This window comes from Perissodus microlepis, chromosome 18 (assembly GCF_051167445.1).
Source record: "Perissodus microlepis isolate ML-2025 ecotype Zambia chromosome 18, ASM5116744v1, whole genome shotgun sequence".
In the NCBI taxonomy this organism is placed as follows: domain Eukaryota; kingdom Metazoa; phylum Chordata; class Actinopteri; order Cichliformes; family Cichlidae; genus Perissodus; species Perissodus microlepis.
Genome location: NC_140478.1, coordinates 35,510,396 through 35,522,741, shown reverse-complemented (window position 1 = coordinate 35,522,741; position 12,346 = coordinate 35,510,396). Strand labels below are relative to the sequence as shown.

At 38.3% G+C, this 12,346-nt stretch overlaps 1 protein-coding gene across 6 annotated transcripts in view; it reads left to right on the top strand.

The window, feature by feature from the left end:
* Positions 1–4,786: 4,786 nt before the first annotated feature.
* Positions 4,787–12,346, top strand: part of zmynd11 (zinc finger, MYND-type containing 11) — a 31,163-nt gene continuing 23,603 nt past the window's right edge. For 2 of the 6 annotated variants that reach the window (XM_084912854.1, XM_084912848.1), the window contains exons 1-2: positions 4,788–5,020; positions 8,900–9,035. In XM_084912854.1, the coding sequence (XP_084768980.1) occupies positions 8,905–9,035 (131 nt within the window). In that variant the 5' untranslated portion in view covers positions 4,788–5,020; positions 8,900–8,904. Of the gene's footprint in view, positions 5,021–5,114; positions 5,200–8,899; positions 9,036–12,346 lie in introns of those variants that run through there. The other 4 variants (XM_084912853.1, XM_084912852.1, XM_084912850.1 and 1 more) reach the window with 3 other exon arrangements.

Sequence of the window (12,346 nt, the reverse complement as noted above, 5' to 3'; positions counted from 1 at the left end):
GTTCACTTTACTAGTCTGCATGTAAAAAAGAACCACACCCAAGCATCTCAATCTGATTTAAATCCAGACTTTGATTACGCAATTCCACAACCTTTTTTTTTTTTAGAAACATTGGAGGGTTTTCAAACATGGACAGGATGTTAAAGGTCATGCCAAAGCATCTCAGTCTCATTTAAGTCCAAACTTTCATTAGGACACTCCAAAGCTTTTATTTTGTAGACTTGTTGATGTGTTTCGGATCATTGTCCTGCAGCATCGCTCAAGTGCACTTCAGCTTTGTGGTGTAATCGCATAGATGTTAGAGTCAGTCAGTGTCCTGAGGCAGCTATAGGGCGAGACCCGTGGGTTTGAACAATAATGGGATGTTATGTGGATCAGAGTAAGAACGGAAAAATGAAGAGTTGTTTATGAATCACACAGTGGACCCGCGTATAATCAATAACATTACGTGGTCTCAGAAGTCCTGTACTGATCCATATAACCTCGACTGAACGAACCGGTATTTTGCGGAGCTCACTGAAAACGAGAGGGAGAATATGGCAGATGAAACTGCACAGAGAGCGCCGGCAGGGCCGAGTGTGACATCCAGCATCCGACTTTTCAAAGCCGCAGGTGTGGTCCAAATGGATACGGAAGTTTGAGAGATTCTGTCTCGCCAGTAATTTGAACGTGAGTTCTGAGGAGAACCAAGTCAACACTTTAAGTTACTGCATGGGAGATGAGGCGGACGATGTGCTTCGCGGTCTAAGTTTAACAGCTGAGCAAAGGACAAAGTATGTGGGGGTACGTGATGGATTCCAGGCTTTTTTCATTGTGAAGAAGAATGTGATCTACAAACATGTCAAATTCAGCATGCGCCGACAGGGAGAAAATGAAAAACTGTATGCACTAGCAGAACACATGATGCTACATGATGAACTGATACGTGACAGGCTCGTTGTCGGTCTCACGGACAAACGGCTGTCAGAACACATGCGGCTTGACCCAGATTTGACCCTGCAGAAGGCTATCATCATGGCGAGGCAAAGTGAAGAGGTAAAGCAACAACAATCCTCCTTACAAGGTGACTCTAGAGCTGAGGCTAGCGATGCTCAGTCCGTAGATAGAGTGCATAAAATCAGTCGTAAGCCTGTTAGAACCAAAACCTCTCCAGACTGATAGTCGTCAAGCTAAAACACGTGGGTTCCGAGAAGACAGCAAAAAAAGGGTCAACGTGTCATAAATGTGGTGGCGCTCCATCCCATTCAAAGCAAGGTTGTCCAGCACATGAAGTAAAATGCCATGCATGTGGGGGAAAAGGACATTACAGGCGCATATGCAGGGCACCCAAAACTGTGCATGAGGTCGAAGTGGACGAACATGGTTTGTTCCTCGGTAGCATTAAGTGTGAGGATGAACCGTGGAATGTCGACTTAAGCATAAATAACAAGAACGTGTCATTTAAAATTGATATGGGTGCCGATGTGACAGTCCTACACCTTAAAGTGTTTAAGGAACTCTACAGGCACAACCATCCCCCCAGTCTCCACAAACCAACCAAGGCTCTGCTGGGTCCCGGGTCTTTGGTGTCAGTGAGCTTGCTCTCCACTCCTCATCCCATTTTTGAAGCACCCCCCCCCCCCCCATACTTAATAAAGTATGCTGAAAAGCATGTTAATTCAATTCAATTTTATTTATATAGCGCCAAATCACAACAAAAGTCGCCTCAAGGCGCTTCATAGATACAGAGAAAAACCCAACAATCATATGACCCCCTATGAGCAAGCACTTTGGCGACAGTGGGAAGGAAAAACTCCCTTTAATGCCATCGGGTCTGCTGTGGTCATTTACACTGAAGCTGTCATGTTCTTGGATGATGGTGGTTGGGGGTCATCGTTGCAATTTATACAGATTGTATACAGATTTCCTTAGAAAACTTTCCATTACCTGTAAAGTTTCAAGGAGAGGTGAACCTTTTGTTATCACTGCTCCTGAAGCAAGCAACAAACAGCACATCTGCATGCTACATGTACCCAGTGAAAATAATCTAATCTCTCATAATAGTTGTCTTTTTTGTTTCTTTTATTGTACTAAAACAAATAAAGCATAAGTAACAGAAGTAATCAGTTTTCAATCTCTTACAAACATACCTGTGATGCAAACTTTTGTACTCACTCTCACACTTTCTCCACATGTCAGCACCCAAACATACCTGGCTCCCAATGAAAGGTAATAACTGGTTGATCCACCCTTGCCAGTTACAACTGCAATCAAGCATTTACAATAACTGGCGATGACTCTTTCCCGTCATCTTGGGAGAATTTTGGCCCACTCCACTTTCCAGAGTTATTTAATCATAGAAACGAGGGAGGCTTTTCAAACATGAATGGCATGTTTGGGTAAATGATAAAGCATCTCAATCTGATTCAGGTCCAAACTTTGACTAGGACACACCAAAACTTTAATTTTATTGTCGTTTTAATTGTTTTTAACAGTTCAGAGGTAGACTTGCTGATGTGTTTCGGATCATTGTTCTGCTGCATTCCTCAAGTGCACTTCAGCTTCAGGGCACAAACTGATGTCAAGAAATTTTGAATGGCCAGTGATCAAATTACATTTTCACATGGGACCGTTTTTATCCATAGTATTCAATGTTTTTCATTGGACAGCAGGTCTACACTGCAGACAGACCAGTTTGGCAGTGATGATCTCATCTGTGACATTATACTGTAGATATATTGGAATGATGTGGTTTGCCATCATTTTTGAACGATTACAGCCTTCCTAAAAACATGAACATTTCCTTCAGAAATATTTTCCATTAACCGTTAAACTATTTGCAACTGCAGTCTTTAAAGTGGAGGTGAACTTTTTATCATTACTTTTGAAAAACTAACAACAAACAGAAAATCTGTTTGTTACGTTTAAGAAGTCAAAATAATCTCATCTCTGCCATTTGTTGTTTTTGTTGTTGGCTTTTACATTGTACTAAAACTAATGAAGCTTAAATAAAAGAAATAATCAGTGTTGTTGAGAGCTCCTGAACTTACAAACTGACTTGTGTATTCAAACCTTTGCACTCACTCTCACACTTTCTGCACTTTTCAACATCAAAACATAATTATCCCTGAAGCCTAATAACTGGTTGGGCCTCCTGTACCAGACATCAACACCAATCAAGAATTTATTGTTACTAACGATGAGTCTATTGCATTGTCATGGAGGAATTTTGGCTGACTCCTTATTGCAGAATCTCTTGAGTCAGAATCAAAATCATGTTTATTTGGTCAAGTTTGTGCACACAAAAAAGGAATTTGACTCTGGTTCACTTTACTAGTCTGCATGCAAAAATGAACCACACCCAAGCATCTCAATCTGATTTAAATCCAGACTTTGATTACGCAATTCCACAACCTTTTTTTTTTTTTTTTAGAAACATTGGAGGGTTTTCAAACATGGACAGGATGTTAAAGGTCATGCCAAAGCATCTCAGTCTCATTTAAGTCCAAACTTTCATTAGGACACTCCAAAGCTTTTATTTTGTAGACTTGTTGATGTGTTTCGGATCATTGTCCTGCAGCATCGCTCAAGTGCACTTCAGCTTTGTGGTGTAATCGCATAGATGTTAGAGTCAGTCAGTGTCCTGAAGCAGCAAAGCAGCCCAGTGAGGCAGGCGGGTCTTTAGATGTTGTTTGGGTTCTTTTGTGACCTTCTGAAAGAGTCACAGATGCACTGTTGGAGTAACTTTGGTAGGCCAGCCAACTCTGAAAAAAATCACCACTGTTCCAAGTTTTCTCTTTTGTGGATAATAATGGATCTTTAACCCTTTCCAGACTGATAAATGTCAGTGACTTAATTTATCATTTCTTTTCTAATACCTTCATTTAACTACATTTAACATTTCATTTACAAGTGTGAACTGGACAAAAACAACACTAAAATACATAAGATTTTACAAATTATTAAAGATCAATGATCATCACAATATATAGAAAGAAAGTCCAATAACATATTCACAGAGTAGTAAAATAATTCATCCATATAATATTAAACATTTGTTTAAAATGTTTTTTAATGTGCTTAATCATAGTTAAATCATGTTCTTATGATTTCATGGGTAGGGGTCAAATGACTTTTCCTCACAGAGTAAGGTAGGTGTGGATAGCCCCCCCCCAATAATTGAAATAATAATTTAAAAACTTAATTTGGTATCTACTTGTGTTATCTTTATCTTATATTAAAATTTGTTTGATGGTTTGAACATAAGTTTGCCTTATCCTCTAGCTCCCCCAACTGTTTCATCCATCTTGAAATGGAAAATTAAAAATAAATACACAGTAATAATAATAACTAAAAACAACATAATACGTTTATTTTAACATGCAATTCAGGTAATTATACAGACCAAAAAATGTTTATAAGCCTGACATTAGATAAATGAATTAAACGTTTGCCATTAATTCATTAAAGTAAAAAAAGAATTTGGAATTTGCTCTAAATTGTTACCACCTTACAAATTCCAAGCTTTCCTCTTTTATTGTGTTTTTGTTTGTTTATTTTTCGAGAATCCCCAGCACGCTATTTATTTTTGAATCTGACAATTTTTTAAAAACATGTATTTATTTATTTATTTATTTATTGAAGTGGAAAAAATATTATATTTTATACTGTCAAACTTCTTGTTTTTTTAATATCTTGTTTAAAAAATAATTTAAAGATTCAGGGAGCGTGTCTGACAGGGAGCCTTGAAGGTCAGCTTCCCCAACGCACATCGAATTGACATGGAGATGCCCTGAAATCTCCCGGCTGCTGGCTCCAGGTGTAGCGGGTTGCAGTGATTCAGATTCCACCACTAGAGTTCTCCCTGTGGCTCCGCAGCTCCGCTCGGCTCCGTCTGCCCCGTGTTTACCTCTCAGCCAAGCTGGACACAGACCTTCACCAACATACCCCAGTAGCTCGAAAATTACTGATGTAAGCTGACTCGAGTCCAATCCTCAACGGATTTTCTGCAGCGCTTTGTGCTTGTGACACGGAGGCGGAGGTGAGTTTTATTTTATTTTATTTTTTTGAATCCTGGAGAAAATGGCTCAGGCTCTGTGTGACAACACTGCGGCTAGCTAGCCAGCAACTACATGCGCTAACGCCGTTAGCTTAGCCGTGGCTTCTTTTCCTGTCCCCATGATGGAGGACTGTGAACATGGCGCCCTTCAAAATAAACGAGTAGGTAACTAGTTAGCCTAGTTTGTAGCGACCAAACACAGTGTGTGCTCCCACTCCCAGTCTGTTGCCGCGATTGTGAATCTCACCAATGTTTCCTGTAAAGCTGGCATGTTTTAGCTGCCCATCAGCTAACGCTAGCTGCGTAACAGTTTACTAGCTTTGCTGATTAAATCTACTCATAACGATCGCATGGCCGACAATCACCTATTATTGTTATGTACTTTTCTGGTATTTAGGTTATCTCGCATTTAGTCTACAATGTAATCGAGCTGGTTTGAGTTCACTGGGGGGAAAGCTGACTTTTTTTTTGTCCTGACAAGCTTTGAGTTGGACATTAGCCAGCCTGCTAGTGGCTAAAGTGAGCTCCTTCAATTGCAGTGTCCGTGGCCTGCCGCGGCTGTCTTTGTTGCTGACGGTACAAGTTATGACAAGTGTGTTCTTTAAATTAAATATTATATGTGCGGGTTATTGTAATCACTGTGTTGTAATGCATTAGTTTTATCCGGGGATCCTCCGCTAGCTTTTATTATGACCCGCTTGCTGTTAGCGGGCTAACGGTAAATGGCAGAGTCGTGCTAAAATGTTTAGACAGCGTTGCCCTCTTTAAACCCTAGAGCCCGTCAAGTGGATTTAATCGGCGTTTTAACCAGTGGGTATGATTGTCTTCTTGGCGTAACGTCAGGTGGGGCTGTCAGTTTTCTAGTGAGGGAACAGCAGCGTGGTGTGTCGTCTTTGTTTACCGCGAGAGCCACGAAGCCCACTCAGCCTGGGCTGGCTGTCTGCTAATTGGGCTCCTGGGTCGCACACCTTGCTTAATTGATGTGTGAGCACGCTGGCGTGCAGAGCCGCCCGTCCTGTCATCACGCGGCGTGATCTCAGGAGAGGCACAGGCTGAACGGAGGAAACGAGGGCATCATTGCACAGGTGGCACCCGTTCACACCGACTGCGCTTGACACAGAATAGGGTAGCTCACATTACTCAGTGTCACCTCATTTTGTTTTGCCTTCAGCTATGGTGTGATGCCGGGTTGCGTTTTCCTGTATTTGAATGTGAACATCAGAATATTTGCACACTTTCTGTGTTTCACTATTAGAATCCACATGAAACAAACAGTTTTTTCTCGTCAACATTGCAAAAAATTTCACTGTTTTAAAATCGAGTGTTACACAAATTAAGGTGTAAAATCCAGATTATTTTTTGATTTTAACCATTTTCCAACACTTCTTTGTTTTATTGTGTGTGTGTGTGTGTGTGTGTGTTTGTGTGTGTGTGTGTGTGTGTGTGTTTAAGCCACATTTTATGCCAGAGAAAAAAAGAACAAAGAAACGGTTTTTAAATCCCTTTATTACACTGTTTGCAAAATTGACTGGCAACAGATGAGCTCTGGCCACTGATATCAGTAAATATCACAGGCTAAGGTTATTTATTTTAAATTGCATTTTTGTTTTGTTTTTAATATAAAATAAAGTTGTAGAAACACTTGCCAGTAGCATTTTGTGGACTCCAGATGTGTCTATAGTAGGTGCTTCATGTGATCTGGTTTTGCAATATTAAAACATCAACTCTGTATTTTCAAGAAGTCACACTCAGAGCAGTAACATCGACTCTCACGCCTAATGACTCTGACTGACTATGACCGATATATGCACCGTTGCATTGTCACAGACAGCGTTTTTGCATTGTTTGTGCTGATTTTAAAATAATCTGCATTTATTTTTAGGTGGTTTGTTTGTTTGTTTGTTTTGCTCCCAACAACAAATATGTGGCTTGTTCTTACGTGCTTTCGACATAAACCACGGTCCATTCTCTCATGAGAAAGGGGTGAGAATTAACATCGCCTGTCGACATCTGTCTCAGCCTCTTCTACCACAAGTGCACTAAAGCCGAGCATCTTCATTCATGTTAAAATTCTTTCAGTAGTATTATGGTTAGCTTTTGGCTGCGGTTTATGAAAGTGACATCTTAAGTTTCACGGATGGCTAAGAGGAGCACCGCATAAAATTGGATTTGAATTTTTTAAGATATTTAGGGAAGGCCAGGCCTGTGCACCATTTTAAGGAGTCAACCTAACCAGTTTGAGTTTATTTCGTTTCAGGAGAAATTAATTACATTAAAAACTGAAGTAACTTGTGACTGCGTGTGGTTTTAAAACAAACCACACTGGCATATATCTCTTGTCTTCATAAGCAATTAGCTTTTGTTCCTGCAGAAAAACAAAGATCATAATATTTCATCTTTCTGTTATAGTTTTTCATACTGTAAAATAAAATCAGGATTTAATTAAAGTAACTGTAGGGTGTATTTACATTTTTAGGTAGATTTATGCTTGTATAAGCATTTTTAAAAATGTTGTAAAAAAAAAAATAAAATAAAATAGCTGCCATGTTTCAGCTTTCATTTCATTTTTTAAACATTGATACAAGCTTTTTCCTCTTAAACATTGAGATGAGATGGAAAGAGGAACAATGTTTTCTTCTAAGTAACACGTCTGTCCTGATAGTCCAGTTTATGGTGATAAAAATCAGAGGTTTGGATATGCATCAGACACTTGTTACTGTTACTTGAAGCATTTCCTTTCACAGTTTTTAGTGACGTCTTTAATGTGAAGGACGTATGTGGTCCGAATACTTGGGTAAAACTATTTGTGAGGTATGAGGTGATGACTCAAGTATCATAAATCACCTGTGTAATGTCTTGAAGGAGAGTCGCGCAGGATTCTGCACAATCTTTGATTTTAGTTATCTGTCATCGCCCCTGGTGACTATCAGGTGATCTGAAACTATGCAACCATTTGTAAAGAAAACATCGTATCTCTATCAGGCAAAATGTAAACTTGTGTTTTGCTGCTTTTGTGATGATTTACTAGTTTTAATGTCAGCAAGGCCTAAATAAAAAATGTCACCAGAGGAAACAATTGCTAGAGGCAAAAAAAATAAACTTCAAATAAATTTATTATAGATTTACACCTGTGTGTAATTTGTCCATGAATGACAAAAAGTTGTGTGTATTCATTACGTTCACCTTTTGCTCATAGTTGGAGAAGATTTACAATAACTGTCCAAACCGTAATGAATGCAAGTTAATTTGTTTAATCGCTTACCCGACCAGTTTACCTGGTAAGAAAAATATTCTGAAATGTATGTGCTCTCATCCAGTGATGTGAGTGTTGTCTTATGAGGTAAATAGAGACAACTGTTTATATTAGTTTCTGTATTATTTCTGCTGTCCAATCACTGGCAGCATGTCTCGTGTATTGATGGAGTTACCACAGGTGTTACAGTCACAAACAACACAGCCACTGGAATTATGTAACTTGTAATAATTTTAAGTCTTTCAAGGTTTTCTAAGACTGGGTGATTAATCATATTGGCTTGAAAGCTTGGATTTATTTTCTTTATATGCCCCCCCCCCCCCGAATATATTTGTCTCTGACTGATGTTATATTAAAATTCAATAAAGTCCCCTTGAAAAAGATTTATTTTTCTAGACCAATAAATGCTTGATGTTGATGAAATTATTGAACAATCATGTTAAATAATCAGAAGTTCATTTCTGTTATACTCATGATTATGATTTTTGCCATGTTGGAGCAGTCTGTGTGCCTCTTTGTATTTTGTTTACCGGTAAGTTTCTGTTCATTTATTAAACAAAAGCAAAATAACTGCTGATCAATATTTTTTTTGTTTTTGTTTCTTACAGTTGTCATGAATAAGGAAATCATGTCACGTGTGGTGAAGAAGAGGCAGGCGGACCCAAAGGTCGTCCAGTATGTCTGGGAGGCCATCGAGGTCATACGCAACCAGAAACAAATCGCAAACATGGACAGGATCTCAAAGTAAGTCCACTGCAGATAACACGGATGTAGTAATGTTATTTATGAACATAAATGGCTGTGTCAGCTCCCCAGTCAGTGTTTTAGGTAATTAACCCTTTAAAGCCGGTCGGAGCGGGCACGCTCTGTTTTGCGTAACTATTTTTAAATCCCGGTAGCACTGCAACCACGTAAGCTAGCGCAATAATTTTTTTTGCATATGAAACCGGAGGAGTTGTACTTACATCTTATGCCATCAGCTTGTCACAGTTTCCTTCCACATATAGCTTTGCAAAAACTGCATAAAAAGCACTTGCAGCAACAAAAACATAATATTCCAGAAACACGCTTTGCCGATCCGATCAGCTGTTCATAACACTTCCTACGTTGGAATAGACTTTCAGTGCGAACTTTTGCATGTCCGCCATTACCTGCCCGAAACCAGAAGTGACGTCATTTTCGTGGAAATGTAGTTTTTTAACCATCAGGGCCTCATGAGCCTATACTGGTGTTTTTAAAAGTTATCTTTGGCTTTATGACTTTCTGTGTCGTTTCTGGGATGCTTAGGACTCATATTGCACTGCTGGAAATAGTTTATTTTGATGCACATGCTGCTTTTTTTGCAAATTTGCATTATAATATTTATTTTCGTTTTTCCTGCAGTATATAAAAATTGGTGTATTTCAAAAATAAAACTATGAAGACACTTAAAATAAATTTCCTGTGGTGGGAAACTAGTTTGTGCAACTTTTTTGTATTTACAGTTTTGAGGGATAAGCCTGTTAAATTTCTCTAACTAGAAATATATGTTAAAAAAACAAAAACGATTTTCAATTTTTTTTGTAGTTTATTGCACTTTTTTGCAATTTATATCATTACTATGCACTTAATGCATACATATTATTAAAATCTGGGCTATAATGGTTGTATTGATGTATAGCAACTTGAAATGCTCCGAGAAATGGCACTACAGCATGTAAAAATATAATATAAGCTCTGGTGGACTTGGTTCTATGGTAGGTCTTAAAGGGTTAAAGGCAGAGTGCGAAGACATTTTATCCCCTTAGGTCATCACTGTGCTTACATGTCATCGCTCGAACTACCTTCATGTTGATATGGTGAGCTGTTTGAATCATTTGTCTGGTTTGGTTCTTTGATGTTCCAGGGTGACCAATATCTGAAGCTCTTAGAAAAACTCTTCCTACTTCATGAATCTTAATCTTTCTAGATTAAAATGTCTAGAATCTAAAAAGCTTTCAAATTTCTTTCTTTATTTTAATTTTTGTAGGGCTGAAACGGCGTCTCATCATTGTCAGTAATTTGTTTGCTTGGTCCTTTATTCCAAGTGGTAGAAAACGGTGAACATGTTATCAAGAACTTTTTTTTTCACTACAAAATAATATCCAGCAGAAAAGCATCAAAATGCTCAACACGAGTGTTCCAATTTTTTTGATTGTTGTTTGTGGCAAAATAATTATCATCAACATAACAGATGCTTTTGTGCAGTTGTCGTTAATGTTGCCTTTGGCTTGTTATCGTATTCAAATGAGCACCTTTTATCCTTGTGGGATGCCCTTGAGGGATTGTTCTTCATGTTTGTTTTTGAACTCATTTTAAATGTACCCAAAATTAAATACCTCATACCTGTAATCACTTTGATCTACAGCTACAAGCCGTAATTACGTGTTTTTGTTTAATCAGTTTCAAAATGTAAACAGTGAAAACTACCTAGACCAAGATGATGATCTTAAAACAATTATTTTTAAACTGTCACATTCAAGAGCCTGCTTGGTGAACAACTGCGTCATTCAGGGATAGGTGGACTAATCAGTTATTATTGTAATAGATTCGGGTCTAGTTTGTCTTTTAGGACTGTGCAGCGTTTAGTTTTTAATCATTATAATTTGTTTTGTTTTTTTTCATGTGTTACATAAAAGATTTCTACTCTAAAGCTATGTTGTGTTTCTGCTTATTACGCTCTGAGTCAGGCAGCTCTGTCTGCAGAGAGCGAGACAGACCCCTGCTTCAACAATGAGTAATGAATCAAAGTTTACTTTTAACTATATCTTACATATATCCTCAAACTTCAGTAATGTATGTGTGGCAGCAGTTTCTAAAGTTTGATTTGTGGAAATAATACAATAAATATAAAAGCTGTTGATTTCTGACTGGCTTTGCCGTTTTAACGTGTTGATCCCAGTCTTAACTGATTCACTAAAAAGTTATATATTAACACTGAGGCTGGTAGACAAGCACCTTCCATGTTTTGTGACAAACCAGTTTTGAGAGCAGAGTCTAGTGCATTTGTGTCCAAGTAGTTTTCTTGCTAGAAAGGGCTCTCACTTAGGTCAAAAAGCAGTGAAAATGTTCTTAATGCGGTGTGCGCTTGATTTGATGTGCGTATTTACGATGATTAAAATCTGTGTTGCTTGTGTCTGTATCCTCAGTTGTGCACGGCTTTAGTTTCGGTGTTGGTTTCAGGGTTGGACGGGTGTAGCAGGCACCTATCTGAGTGGGGCGCGTCTGCTACAACCTACTTTAGTTGAGTCACTGAGCATCCCTTTATACAACCATATTTTCAAAAAAATCTTCAAAAAAAATTGCACTAGTGTAAAACTCAAACAGTAAACCTGAGCAGTTTAACTAAAGAGGTGAAACATTGTTTATGAATGTGAACAGTTGATCACGTTTTTCACATCTCAAAAACATTTTTAATACCACTGAAATGTTGCTGTGTCTAGGACGGCTAGGTGTAATGTAGGGCTGCCACAAACGATTATTTTGATAGTCGACTAGTCACCAATTAATTTTGGATTAGTTGACTAATCAGATCATGCATCCCTTGAACGTAAAAGGTACAGCTTATTGCACCAGCAGCATCTGCTCTTATATAACTATCATTAGCTTACAGCTTTAAGTGTTTAAGGTATGTGCTAACTAAAAATAAAGACAAGATGATAGTTTATTAAATTTTAATGAAATTTGCCGATTGTTTCGGTGAAGTTTAACAAACTCCTTGCTATCTAAAATATAACAGGACACCGGAGTATATTCTCGAGCATCTCACACTTCTGATAATCAGCTGTCTGCTTGACGTTTATTCAGCTGTGTAAAAACTATAACTTTAATCTCAGCCAAACCGATTTACTCAGGAACAAATAAAATGCTAAAAAAAAGCCAAACAATAACATTTTTAAGTTATCTAAGTGACTTATATATCATGTTTAACCTGAGTAGCGAAGACGGCGGTGGGTTTGAAAACGATTTGCCGGGAGTCCGGTGTTCTCACGGGCTCTAGTGAGCCTTGCCAGCTATCGAGCTAGTGGGTAACAGAC